Below are 14,435 nucleotides of genomic sequence, written 5' to 3' on the forward strand. Positions count from 1 at the left end.
CCAATTACACTACTCTATTCTATGGGGACTTCCTTTTTACTTGTAACCACCCTAGGTTTAACATCACCTTGTCTTTAGGAAATACCCTTTGGATAACCGTCTCTCCTTTGCAAACTGTTCTTTCCATGTAATGGACATCTACAAGGCGCAAAATGACAGGCGAATTTGCTTGAGATAGGATAAATAGACGAGATAAAAAGACCATCAAATAGATTGAAATGAAAGCCAAATGCAGAAATTGCTTCGAGTCTCACAAAGCATGGCTTAACAGGAGAGGTATTCTTGAAAAACAAAAATTTGTGAAAGCACGCAGTAATCAGTTGATTCATACAATGTCACGCTGAAGACGTAACCCGAAAAAGTGAATCCATAACGCCGTTCCGCTGCGAAGTAGGATGAAAGAGCAAATGTATAGCACAGTTTTCAGGTAGACGCGCAAAGAAAAGAAAACCAACAGCTCAGGGGTCTGACACAAACCATGTGGCAATGCCAACGAACGGTTCGGGGTCAATGCTATGTCGTACCTCGATTGGAGGTGCAACCAAGAGTGATCCAAGGCCTTAAGAAGAAAATGCAATATGCAAAGCAAGCGATGAGCAATAAGTCATGACAATGGGATGAAAGAAAAAAAAAAAGAGCTTGAATAGATCCACCAAGAAAAAAACCCCCCCGAAACACTCCATACACCCAGCGAGGATTGCAATGGAAGAATAATAGCATCTAAATACAGTCGTTAATGCATCATGGTCGTCAGCGAGCCGACGCACATCCGGCTGTTTTCCTCGTGTATCGGATAAAAGAAACAAGTAACAGAAAATGAAGAACCCAGGCTTTACATATCTCCCTCGTGGTGAAGGGTGACACTGTTGAACTCCTCGAAGGGATCGTTGAGTTCGCCATTGGGAGTTGCGAGGCCCGAATCCATTGGGACACCCTTCATCCTGGTAGAATCGGTACCACCGATATCTACGCTAGCGCTCTCTTTGACATTGCGGAAGTTCACCGTATCTGTGCCCGCACGACCCTGGTGGGGAATCATAGGCGGCTTCATGTGACGAATGAGCGCCCATTGAGTTTGACGGAAGAAGGGGTGAGTCTTAACATCAGAAGCACCAGCGCGGGCTCCTAGACGCTTAGTTTCGTCCTTGATCAGCAGTTTACGGATCAGGGACTTGCACAGGTTTGATGTCTGCTGCGCACCCGAGTGCTCTGGGAAGTTCACCTCATCTCGCAGAATGCTGGCAAATGTCGCGTTTCGGTTCTTGCCTTTAAATGGAGTAGTGCCGTACAGCATTTCGTAAATCAAAATGCCCAGGGTCCACCAATCAACGGCACTGGTGTGACCGCATCCCTTGATCACCTCAGGCGCAATATACTCCTCCGTCCCGACAAAAGAATTTGTTCGGAAATCGGCAATACATGACTTGGTATCAATCGTCGGCAAGCCTGTAGTGGAGTTGCCACCGCTGCGTGCGGGAATCATCGTCGGGGCACCTCCCGGTCCAGATTGCTTCGACAGATCGAAATCAGAAAGCATGATATGACCAGACTGGTGAAGAAGGATATTTTCTGGTTTCAAGTCACGGTAGATGAAGCCCATCAGATGGAGATATTCTAACGCGGCAATAACCTCTGCGGCGTAAAAGCGAGCTGCATCCTCGGAGATACTCTTGCCGGGCCGGGTTTGCAGAGCTAGAGATGCACAAGTCAGCAAGAAATTCTAGATATGTCGAATATGGGATCAAAAGGTAGACCCACTCCTAAAGAACTCGCCACCACTGCAGTACTCCATGCAGAGATACAAATAATCCTCCGATTGGAAAGAGTGATATAAGGTGACAATGAACGGGTGGTTGCTCGTAGCTAGAATCTCTTGTTCGGCCAAGGCTCGTTTAATCTTGTTTCGTTTGATCATCTCCTTCTTGCTCAAAACTAGCAGCAGGTCAGTATATGGCATCGGAAAATCGCCGGTATGTAAGAAAATCGTACCTTTCATGGCATACAGACGGCTCGATTTCTTCTCGCGCACCAGATAAACTTTGCCAACATCACCTTTGCCAATCATCTTTATCTTGTCAAAGCTAGCGGGGCCGACCTCCACATTTCGAACTTTAATGGAGTTTGAACTATAGGTGCGACGGAAAGAAGCGTTACTGCCGAAATCTGAGCTGAGTGAAGAAGGTACCGCCAGATTGTACTCCTCGCTGCTTGGATCTGCGAGGCCCATGGATCCGCCAGACTGTTCCACTAGGGGCTCCTTGCCTAGATCCGCTGTCTGAGGACGGTCACCCTGACCACTTGTAAATAGGCCTTGGGCATTCGGGGCAGAAGCCACACGTCGTAACTTGCGCGCTAATTCCTCTTTGTTTGTAGTGTTCGCCTGTTCTACTGCCGAGACTCCCGTGACTTGCAACTCAGGGGTGTCAGGGGGAGAGGATGGCACTGACCCATCATTGCGGTGTCGCAATGCTGGCTGGCCCTGGTGGGCAAAGTATGGGTTGGCTGATGCGGTAGGCGACATTGCATCGTCGAGTGGGTTGCCTTCGCTAGCAACGGTTGTTGATCGATTGCGGCCTATTCCAGGCAGAAACCGAGACTGCCGGAAAGCAGACTTCTCATTTTTGACCGACCCATGGCTATCCCGTTCCCGTTCGGTACTTCCAGAGGCGTTGGGAGGGGAGTGGCTGCTTGAACTGTTGATACGGAAAAAATTCTTGATTCTCGTAGGCAAGTGACCAGACTCGTTGGAGTGTTTTCGTGAGGGAAGGGAGAGAGCGGGGAAATTCCCGCGCTTCTCATTATTTGTCACCGCGGACGGACTGGAGGCGAAGAGCTGTGTCATATTGGGTGGGTCGTCGATATTAAAATCGAGACCAAAATGAAAGTCACTTAGGACCTGTCGAAAAGATGATTCCAAGGATGCAAAAGCAAGTGAGGGTGAAAGGGTGGTAATCTTCCAAATGTCAAGTGCCGGCTGGGGATATAATCGCGGGGGGGCAATTGTTAGTAAGAAGCGGTACTGGGGATGTCCACCCAAAGAACTGAAATGACAATAGCCACGAAAACTGGGCTCATGGATAAGGCGACATGTCAGAACAAGTAAAAGAATGAAGATCGAGAATTGAGAACCCAGTGGGAAAGGAGGAGGCAAGGAGGAATTGGAGTGGAGAAGGACGCGGAGGCCAAGGCTTAGTCATCTACAATAGCCCTGGGGCAGTGCTACGTCAGTATTAAGACGTGAGAAAAAGCCATAATGCTTATAAATATCATAAAAGTCAGCCAATATGACTCTATTATAACAATATTCTAAATATAGAGAAATCAGGAAATCAGGAAATCAGGAAATCAGGAAATCAGGAAATTAGGAACTGACAGGCAACGAAGTGTACCACCGCATAAAACTCCTCATTGGACACTGCCTAAACGCCTTTATCACTTTCTCGAAGCCTAACATGAAATTAATTATGTGGTTTTTGTACGTTGGTATAGTTTTCTCAAAAATCATTGAACTGGTTTAATACTATAGAATTATCATGAAGTATACAATTGTAAATTATCATTAAATGGTAAGCGAATTTGTACAATTTTGACTGTTATTTACTCCTAAACTTATATTGCTACTTGGCTCGCACAAAATACAGCCGCCGCTGCTAATGCTATTATCTGCATTAGTCATGGGCAGGAGTGATAGAACACCCTTTAAGCAAAATTACAATTGAGGTACTCTGACCGGCGTCTTTAGTCCCCAAATCATCCTAGTGGGCCAAGGGCTTGAAGGAGAGGACTATAGCCAACCCCCCTCGGCTAGTTAGACCGACCAGAACCTGAAAAGGCCTGAAAAGGCCTAGAATTTCAATGCCCTCTCCCCGAGTGCGATTAAAAATTCTGCGACAGGCAATGAGGAAAGCAGCAGGCACAAGCAGGCGTCAAGGTACAACATAGGGCCGATAGTTAGTACAAGTACAGAGCTATCAACTATATAGTTACCTAATTAGGAAAGTGGCTGAAATCCTAGGGGTGTAGTATTATCCTATTAAAAATGTCTTTTTGGCAGAATTCTTAGATATCTATTCTTTTTAGATATCGTTTAAGATATTTTCTTTCCCTCGGTTCTGGTAGACGTAGGTGGCGACATCCCAAGTATAAATAAATATCTACAAAGTAGGGGCCCACGTGATAATGAGACTTCATTCTGCTGGAGGAATAATCAATACATAACAATATCGTACAGATTCATGTTTCAATATCGTCTCCTCCTTCGAATTGAACTTGGTCCATTGATTTCCATCCTTTTTTATGCTTTTCTCTCTGCCTTTTCTGCTTTCATCATCTGAAACTTCGGGGATTTCGGGAACACTTGGGCATGGATTCCACGCAACACCATGGTTGCATAGTATCAACGGTAAGCATGAGCGTTGATTCTGCTGGTGTTCACAATGGGGGGTGCGGTATGTCTGAGGCTGGTGTCGATCAAGCGTGGATATACAGGCAAGTAATTGGTGTTTTGTTGACTGTCTGGCGCGTCGAAACCGAGAACTGTTGTGGCAGGTACTTCGTCTCTCAGGTCTTCAATCAGTCGCGATGAATTTGTGAGCGAGCGACGGGCGTTTCGGACATTTTCACGTGCATCATGTCTCCGGCGGGCATTCAGACTCGAAGAAATCATACGAGACCCAACGCTGCTGAGATCACCCACAGGTACATCATACCTCCGGCGGGCACTGGACCTCGAGATTACCCTGCTTGGGCTATTCCTGGACAATGGGCTATTCCTAGACAATGGGCTGTTCATGTCGAATGGACTGTATCTGCCGAATGGGCTATTCCGAGACAATAGGGGTGTATCCGACATGTCGTCTGGGTAATCCCCTCCGAAGCCGTTCATTGTCAGGGTGATACTCCCATTGCGGCTGCTATGCGTCAAATCGGCCCTTCACACATGCAAACGAATATGGATAGAACTTACCTGTAGTTCATGCCATCCTCTAATTGTTCGGCGAGAGACCGTCCTCTCCGTTCGCCGGATCCTTCCGCTTCACAATCACCCTGCACATCTACGACAAACACATCGAAAAGGTTCTCCAACACGTCAGTACTTCTGCGCTGTTGATCAAAGGAAAGTGCTGAGAGCATCTCTTCGGTCAACCCACGCCTGGGACTAGATTCTCTTGTCATCGGTTGCTCGTCGTCTGAACCGACCGAAACTGATGCGTCGCGGGGCTCATTCTGAAGAAACCGAAGCCCGTTCTGGGGAGCCCCATCTTCAGTTGGACGGCTCACTTCATCTGCATTACTGCGGCTCTATGGGTTAGTATTCTCCACGTGCCAGTGGGGAGCCAAGAACTTACGGGCTAAACATGAGGCTTGGCGTGGGACTCCCATTATTTACAGCGGTGCTAGCCAATTCGACGGCATATTCCTCATGGTTGACTTCAGCAATGGACTGCAATGGCGCAGTATAATTAAAGACGTTGTTTCGGCCGAAGTTCCGAGGCACAGTTCCGCTGATACGGTTTCCATTTCTTGGACGACGTTCTGTCCATGTCTCATGATGGATCGATGATATGATTCCATCGGTTTCCCCTTCAGAGCTCATTTCGGGAAAAAGGTGGATGCCCATTCGGCTGTCGGCGTCAAACGGCGTGTCATGACTTCCCGTAGGCACATTGCCGCTCCCGTTCACATCACGAACGCACAACTCCGACCTTCTATCAACCTGGATTTCATTGAAGAGTGAGGTTCTTCTGCTTGTGTTGTCATTTTCCCGATCACGAATGAGCAAGTCTGAGCTTCCATCAAGCTGCATGTTATTAAAGTTTGACTTGTTCCCGTTTGTGTGGTCTGTTCCATTGCTGCAGCTGTTTGTTGCTGCCAACGATTGCCTCTGGAATTCGATAGGATGGCCAGTGTTCGGGTCAATGATTTCGACTCCACGGTTGGTGCTAACACGCACAACGTCATTGGCACCATCAGTCGACAGATTAATATGTGAGCCATCTGCGATCGTTGTTTCAACTTGCTCTTGAATGTAAGTGGGGCTCTGATGCTCTGGATCAACGACAATGCCTTCTAGATCGTTGGCATTGTCCATTTCAATTGCCTCTGCATGATGCATTTCAATTGACTGTGTATAATCCATGAGCATATCATGTTCATCAAGTGCTCTGAGCACTCTTGCCCGTTCGTTGATGTTGTAAACACGCAAATTGTAACGAGCATCGCTAGGTGAAATCCGTGGATCCAATGCGATAGCTTCGTTAACTTCTCGGAGATATCTTTCATGGTACCCGAGTTTGCGTGTCAGTTGTGCCAATGCCAATGCCATGGTATCATGGCCGCACATCCACGCCACTCTTACATATCGAATGTAATTATCGCAAACCTGGAACATATCAAACTGGGACATGCACGTCAACGTCTGCGCAATTGCAGTATTCTCTGCATTGATCTGATTCTGGATCAAAGCCCATCGTGTCTGGTACTCCTCAACCTGAAGAGTGGGCTCAGGGTGTCGCACTCCGTGAACGAACTCTGGATCGTCTTCGTCTGGGGGTGCTTGTTCAATGTATTCAATATGTGAACTTGTACCTATTGTTTGGGAAACATTCAAATATTGTGAATTGACTGGGGCTGCGAACTGGGATGTGCTTGCCAGCAAAGGTGGCGGCAATATCTCCTGCAAGTTATTATCGGACTCTGTGGAGGAACGGAGGAAGGTCAGGTTCCCTTGTGCTGCTCTGTTGCGGCCATCAGTCACAAGTTGACCATCAACAAAAACATGTGCGGCAATGGCTTCGTCGTCATTCGTTACAGCCATCGGCGCAGTTGATGAGCTGTCAAGACGGAGTGGTCTCGGCGGCTTCATTGGCACGATTCTTCCCCCAGCCGTGACTCGCTGGTGTTTGGGGGAACTGTGCCTTTTTAGGAATTGAGCAAACCCTGCATCACTCGTGGAGAACAAAGGCTCGGATGGTTTCTTGCTGATACGATTCGGGCGATTCTTGGAGGTTTTCGATACTGGGTTTCTGTTCGGTCGCGATGACCTGGCTGACTCTCTGTTCGGCCGGTTTCTTGGATTTTCTGAAAGAATAGGCTTCTTGATTCGTCCAGGACGTGATATTCTACCTATATTGATGGTCAGCATGGCCATTTTTCATTGGGCTGTGCAGAGACAATGGATCCTGAGACCCATGGCAGCTCTGATCGATCTACTGGAACGAAGTTCACACCGGCAACCCAATGAGATCTCCATCCTTTGGGGGAGATCATTGAAGATCAAAAGCATCATCAAAAGGAAACTCACAGTGTCTTGCTTGACTGGTCCACTTGCAGTGTACACCTGTGTCCTGGCACAATCCCAACAGTGTTGGCAGGTTATACCTCATTTTGTTCATGGGGATGGAATGTTTACCTTTCGAGAACAATGGAAACAAATGGATTTGATGAAAAGTAAGGGTTAAATTGATTTGGGTGGAAGGTACAGGATCATTGGAGAAGGAACGAGGGCTCGAGGCTATTCAGAGATCAGGGTCACGAGATATAGCCAACAATAGACGCGTTTGATAGTCCAGCACGCGTCTATGTTGAACCAATAGCTCTCAACAGCGATACTCGAGAAAAACAGAGCCAGAAGACATCAACGTCGAAAAAAAGGAAAGATGTCTTGTCGAAAAATACGGCCACGACATAACACGATCTATACACCTGCATGTGGCTAACGACGACATAATTCAATTCTCGGCGACGACATAATACGATTTATACACTCTCTCGGATTTCCACAGCTTGGACACCACTGTGTACACGCCAATCTTCTTCGTGATCCTCAAAAGGCGACCTCACTCCCATGTCAGCGGACTGGTTATTCTCATTCTCTTTCTTCCCCTGCCCCATCTCCCAGCTTCCAGTGCGTTCTTGACCCTGTACAGCAACTCCAACACCAGCGGCAATGCCACTAGATGGTTGAGTATCGTCAGTCTTGGAGTTTCCCCAGATCGGTTCACCGAACGACACATCGGTATCACTGGCAAGTTTACCAGAGCCTTTGAAACCCCCAAGACTTCCTTTGCTGGGCTTGCCCTTGCGCGCACTACACATGAGGAACGCAATGACTGCTGTGAATCCAACAACAGCCAGTGTTGTAACAGCACCGATGACTCCGGCTACAGCGGGAGCCATCTCTTTGTTCTTCTTCCATGGCTGAGATCCACTCTGGTCTAACACTCCATTGCAGAACACAGTTTCGGCGTTACAGCGGAGGCACCATTCCTGTGTTGAGGCCATGGCAAACGTTTCCAATTTGGAGCGGAACTCAGTATATGGGATTGAGGCTTGACTGGGACTGTGCCCAAAGAGGGAATATGGTTGGAAGTCGGTGGTGTTGTCGGTCCCATTGTGAAGCAAGAATCTCACATACAAATTGTCGATACCAGGGTATGATGGATACAAGTTGCTTCTGTTCTCGAAGCTGTACAGTTCGAACACAAACGAGCCACCTCGTACCAGGCGGGAGGAGAAGTTGGGCTGGTGCTGGTTTGCAAGTCCCATCACAGACGACAGAGCAACAGATGGCTCATCACCACCGAACAGCAGGGTCATCTTCTGCCTGGTGCCACTTTCCCGGACATTCAGATCAAAGGCTTCTAAAATGCTTGATGCCAATGTCTGTCCCGCAATTGGACTGGCTAGTCCGATCACAGACCCGCTGGAGGATGATTGCTCACTGTTTGTACTCCATAGATACTGGTCCGCTAACGAGTGGGCACGAAGGATGTCGGCGTGATTCAGACTTTCGAACAAACTGTCATTGTGCACAGCTTGATAATCCAAATATTCCGAGATTGAAACGGCATTCGTGTAAGTTGCGGATGATTCATCATAGACTTCAGACAATGCCAGTTTCCACAGTTTCCTGTAAAAGGCTTCTGTATCTCGTGTGATATCCTGGACTTCGTCGCTGACACGGTATTCGCCCTCGGCGGCATGATACATGTCACACTTGGCGTGCCCTTCAACCAAAACAGACTGAGGGTCTGCCTCGCCAACCGTGACAATCCGAGGATATTGATATCCATTCAATGGCGCCTGTGCAAACGATCCATTCGCAATCTGGCTACCCGGTATGTTCATTGAGCCGAGTGGTGGGTATAGACCCTGCATGAATGCTTGGGCTGATCCAACAATGTTCTGACCCGTTGTCGAGAGCACATCCACGTCATTTGAGTCCAAAATGATCGGGGATATATTCTGGATTCCAGTCTCAGAGCCTGCGGGTGTTGATACATAACGAGACCGGAAATCCGATGCTGCTGCGGCGAGTTCGTTGGCTCCGTAGTCAGTCAAGGTCCGAGAGCTGGTGAGCGCACCGGGCTTGCTGTCTCCATAGACGGTAAATGCAAACACTCCCCACACTTTCTTGGAGGGGTCGGAATCTTGAGCTGAAACCATTGCCGGGCCCTGCAGGGCCAGGAGAGCGATAGGTAGGCCGTACATCAACATGGTCTTCCAAGCATCGAAGAACAGCAAGCCTTGACTGGATTAATTGACTTGTTCTACAAATTACGGGGACAACCTCTGTAATAAAGAAACTTGGCCTCTATGGTCCGGGCCTCAAATGGTAATTAGGGCTACCCGGATATCAAGGACCCAGCGATGAGATATCCGCTTTCGGGTACCGGTACTACCTAGGTACTTACTAGAAGTAGAAATACTGGCTTTCTATTCGTGGAAGTCAAAACTCACGGCACTGTAACTTTCGGGTGCCTCGGATGGTGGGGATAAGCTGAATCTTGACGACATTAAGCGTAGAAATTAATTCCAAAGTTTGTCAATAGGAAAAAGAAAAACACATAAGTGATCAAAAAGGATATTCGAGGGCCTGTAGGAGCTAAACGCACCCAATAGATGTCGGCGAGGCTCAATATCAGAAGTCAAATATGTACAATATATACTACTCAGGGGGATGACTTCATTCGATTTATAGTTTTAGAAAAGTATCATGACCCAATCTTCCACGGTTGGATTCTTATGTGGATATTCACCACGGCTCGATTTGATAAATTGACATTTCTCATAGGGCTAATAAACTCAAGGTTGCACACGATTCATACTTAGGTGAGATAGAATTGATGACGCGCACAAATTATCCGCGCAGAGTTCATAGAATTTCTGTACATATATCAATATACCTATATCTTCTAATAATTAAATAGATTAGTAAATTGACAGGATGTCCACAAAACAAAATTCAGCACATAGCCGTTTCAGGGCTACATGTAGGCGTCATCAAACCGCCAAATGGTACCTGACACGCTAGTCTTAAAACGGCTCCTGCCCCTGGATGTAGGTACCTGTCAACCTATAATATAGGTTCCATAGGTTCCTGAATATGTGATGATATCTACATATGTAGGACAAGCCAATCCAAAGGCCAGAAAATTACATATGTAGCCCTGGAGTTTACAGAGCGAAAATCTGACCCACCCTCAGTGACCTCGGATATCGATCCTGATGTTCTGTCAGGACAGGGATGATGACGCTGTCAATTGGATACTCAAATGAGGTTCATGTAGAGAAGTAACTGCTACTTAATGGAACAATTGTTGGGTCGGTAATGGTATGATTATCCTTGAACTATCTTAATATTCTGCTACTATGGATATTTCTTCCGCAAGTAGGTCTTTGCATCACACCGCCTATGCTTTGGCAGAACACCGGAAAATCTCCATAGTCACGGGTTATCGTAGATCTGATAAATGATAAGAAATAAGATTTCCCCGGATTCAACAGCCAAAGTGTAATTACTAGAGACAGGTTTCGTGCCAGGTATATAAGCTGTAGAAAGGTGGGCAGTAGGTATTCTACATAAGTTAATGGTGGTACATTTCTACTGGTGCGCGAGAGACCAAAAATATTTACGAATTATGTACCTTCTGTATGGTACACACACGGAAAGGATACTTGTGTACTGACCACATAAAAACACGCACAATTAAAATATCAGCCACGCACTCTTCATCAAACTCTGCTTCTCTCCTCTCCATCTACCTCACTCCTCATTAAACCCCACGCACAATTTTCTCCAAACCCACGCATCCACCCATCTTCCCCGAAATATCACCGCCCGGCAGAAAAATCATCTTTTCGCTCCTCCATCCTTCTTCCGCAAGCCCTACAAATGCGCCCTACCCCTAAGCCCTCATTTCTGCTCTCGGAAGTTGATATCCCGACCCCAGGCAGGCGCTTTGTCCAAATGGTCGAGACTCGAGGCGCGCGGCCATCCTTCGATGGCCAGGAAACATCTGATTTTCCTCCCTTCCCTTCTGACGGAGGTGACATTGGTAAGTGTTCTCTTCAAGCGCCTCATCCGATCGTCCCGTTCACCAGCCTCGACCACTCCTCACCCTACATATCACCCTCACCACCAATGAACCTCAATGTAACCTTGGAATCAATACTCACAATTTAAATCTGTATCATAGACCAAAAATTGCCCCATTCCCTCGATGATGAGGAACATGGCTCGCCTCCGGCTGCCAAAAAGCGCCGTACAGACGATGGCCCCGACGGTGATATCTCTCTGTCCAACGAAGCCATCTTGATGGCCGATCAGCATGGCCCTGGTCACAAAATCGAAGAGGAATTGGCCTCGGCTCTCGGCGAAGGCGTTATTGACACCGTCGAGCAAACCGATCATAATGTAAACCAATCTCTTCAGCATGGCACTCATGACACCCATGATACCCCTACCGGAGTCGCGACCACCCAGGACGGTACTTCTGACCTCAACAACGACGTTGCCACAATTATCTCCGAGATCATGGATCACACAGAGCGCCAGGAGCAGACCGTTGCAATGGGACCTCAAGAACTACCACCGTCGAACGATTTCCCCGGAGCCAGAGGGTTTGCTTTCCTCAAGGCCAACTCTCACCTCAAGATTCAGAGTCTCCCTATCCTGGATAATCTCGTGAGTAGAATTGATATTGTTTACGTGATCTCAGTCTCCTAACATTTGCCCAATCACTTTTTAGTCCACGCAAATCTTATCGTTCCTTTCCAAGAACACCTACCAAGACCTCACTGCTATGGTGTCCGAACCTGACTCCGAAAATGGCCAAGCATATGCCACCATGCGCTCCTTGTTCGATCACACAAAGCGAGTCTACACCGTCAAGCACTCATTCCTTCAGCCTACGGACCTTGAAATCACAGACCCTTCTCAAGTTGATGTCATTCGCAAAGCGAACTTAGCATCTTTTGTCTCAAGTATCTTCGGATCTCAGGAAATTGGATTTGCGGACCTCAACGATCATTTCCTAGATGTGTTTGTTCCTGAAGGCGGTCGTTTACTGAAGGTCCAAGGTGCTTTGTACCTCGAACTCAAGACGCAGGCTTTCATCGCAGCCATGCATAACAAATCTCTCACCCGCACGCAGCTCCTCTACAATCTGTTCCCGGATGATATGGAACAGCGGTTACTGGCAAGACGTCCTGGCACCCGACAGCTGGCACCATCTGAAACGGATTTCGTGAATCGCCTCACCTCTCGCCGTGACATCCTTCTCAATGAGATCAACAACGAGGAAGCGCTGAATGCCCTGCCGGACAAGTACCACTGGGAAGATTTCCTCCGAGATCTTAGCTCGTACATTTCGAAGAACTTTGACGCCATTAATACTCAACAGGTTCGTTTGTTGCGTTTATGTTTTCTCAAATGTTGTGCTTGTGCTAATATCATCTAGGGAAAGAAGGCTGTCAAGGGACGACAACCTTCAAGTTCAAATGGCGATGCTCATGAGTCACCCAACACCACCCACCAGGGTCAATTCTCACTCAACCAACAAGTTGAAGTCCCGGTGGATCGAAACATGCATGGTGACCTTGTCGCGCGTGCTGCCCGAGCTGCCCAGATTGCCCTACAGGGCCATGGCCTCCGACGCTCCCAGCAGCAGTCGCAACAACAGCATCAACAACAGCCCCAACAGACCCAGTCTCAGGCTAGTCCGTCGCCTCTACCGCAGCAACCCCAGCATCAACAGCCGCCGCCGCCTCCACAACAGCATCAACCGCAACAGCAACAGCAACAGCAGCAGACGAGCCAAACCGAGAACCAGTATCTTCATGGCTACACCGCTGCTCAACAACCGCAGCCAGCTCACCAACAATATCATCATAGTCCCACCCCCCCTGGAGGCTATCAGACACAGCAGGCCTCCCCGATGACTTTCCAGCAGAGCCCGTTACAGGCCACTTTCCAGCAATACAACCCCAATGCAGCGCAAGCTATGCAAGCCAGAGCGAATGGCATGTCCTCCAACCATGGATACATGCCGGGGATCCCCCATTACTCTCAGTCACAGCCCACTCAGGTTCTCTACGAGCGTGCACGAATGGCTGCATCCGCCAAGTCTTCTCCAACTAGCCGCAAATCTGGCCTTCCCAGTCAACGTCGGCCCTGGACCACCGAAGAAGAGAATGCGCTGATGGCCGGCTTGGACCGCGTTAAGGGCCCCCACTGGAGTCAGATTCTTGCTATGTTTGGACCCGGTGGAACGATCAGTGAAGCTCTCAAAGATCGCAACCAGGTACAGCTGAAAGACAAGGCTCGCAACTTGAAGCTCTTCTTCTTGAAGAGTGGAATTGAGGTACCATACTACCTGAAGTTCGTCACTGGTGAATTGAAAACCCGCGCTCCCGCCCAGGCAGCTAAGCGGGAAGCCCGCGAGAGACAGAAAAAGCAGGGCGAAGAAGACAAGGCTCATGTGGAAGGAATTAAGGGTATGATGGCCCTTGCTGGAGCTCATGGGGCACCTGTGTCGGGCCATGATATGTCCGCCTCGCCTAGCCTTCCTCCAGATGCCAACAGTCAATCCGTGTTTGATCAAACCGCGGAACAAAACCTCATGCAGACTCTGAGCCAGGAGGTACACGGAAGTCAGTACCCTCAGCATGCTCAGCAAACTCCTGACCACATCGATCCTCACATGCAGTTGGGTCAGTAGAGGATTGTCATATGCAACCATTTATTTGAATTAGCTTTTTGTCCGCAAGCTTCTGAGCTTCGGATTTGCAGTTTTGTTTCGGAGTCTAGGGCTGGATTGAGATTTGTTCCTTCGGGGACCACATTTGTTTTACTATGGGATTGCGATATTGCGCCGGATTGGGTTGCTTTTATTTGCATTCCAAGTGTATGAGTACATAGTGATAGGTTCAAAATGAATAATGAAAAAAGAAGCACTCTTCTATATAGATGTACATAGTAGCCCTGGGAAAAGCCCCCGAGGTCCACCTAGAGATGGTCCGTGCACTACCCGTGTGACTTTGAATCTCCCTATAAACGAACGTATAACCGCCATTGATTGGCCTTGTACTTGGAAGTCAGCCCAGTCTCAATTGAAGGATACTTGCAGGGGTTTTCCACCGATATTTGCCCA

General features: G+C 48.1%; 4 protein-coding genes across 4 annotated transcripts; 1 reads left to right on the plus strand and 3 right to left on the minus strand.

Annotated features, from left to right (window-relative positions):
- Window positions 1-832: 832 nt before the first annotated feature.
- On the minus strand, window positions 833-2,842 carry N7447_007817 (putative serine/threonine protein kinase (Nrc-2); the record flags this gene model as incomplete). The annotated part of the gene is made up of 3 exons (XM_057232079.1): window positions 833-1,692; window positions 1,759-1,932; window positions 1,990-2,842. The coding sequence occupies 3 exons, from the start codon at window positions 2,840-2,842 to the stop codon at window positions 833-835; spliced, it is 1,887 nt and encodes a 628-aa protein (XP_057083844.1).
- A 1,554-nt stretch (window positions 2,843-4,396) lies between these two features.
- N7447_007818 (uncharacterized protein) lies at window positions 4,397-7,150 on the minus strand (the record flags this gene model as incomplete). The annotated part of the gene is made up of 3 exons (XM_057232080.1): window positions 4,397-4,931; window positions 4,967-5,293; window positions 5,349-7,150. The coding sequence occupies 3 exons, from the start codon at window positions 7,148-7,150 to the stop codon at window positions 4,397-4,399; spliced, it is 2,664 nt and encodes an 887-aa protein (XP_057083845.1).
- Window positions 7,151-7,758: 608 nt separating this feature from the next.
- On the minus strand, window positions 7,759-9,498 carry N7447_007819 (uncharacterized protein; the record flags this gene model as incomplete). The annotated part of the gene is made up of 1 exon (XM_057232081.1): window positions 7,759-9,498. One exon carries the CDS (start codon window positions 9,496-9,498, stop codon window positions 7,759-7,761), a length of 1,740 nt encoding a protein of 579 aa, XP_057083846.1.
- A 1,678-nt stretch (window positions 9,499-11,176) lies between these two features.
- On the plus strand, window positions 11,177-14,003 carry N7447_007820 (uncharacterized protein; the record flags this gene model as incomplete). The annotated part of the gene is made up of 4 exons (XM_057232082.1): window positions 11,177-11,339; window positions 11,481-11,968; window positions 12,033-12,686; window positions 12,744-14,003. 4 exons carry the CDS (start codon window positions 11,177-11,179, stop codon window positions 14,001-14,003), a joined length of 2,565 nt encoding a protein of 854 aa, XP_057083847.1.
- Window positions 14,004-14,435: the final 432 nt, after the last annotated feature.

Source organism: Penicillium robsamsonii (assembly GCF_028829455.1).
Source record: "Penicillium robsamsonii strain IBT 29466 chromosome Unknown utg000004l_segment0_segment0, whole genome shotgun sequence".
In the NCBI taxonomy this organism is placed as follows: Eukaryota; Fungi; Ascomycota; class Eurotiomycetes; order Eurotiales; family Aspergillaceae; genus Penicillium; species Penicillium robsamsonii.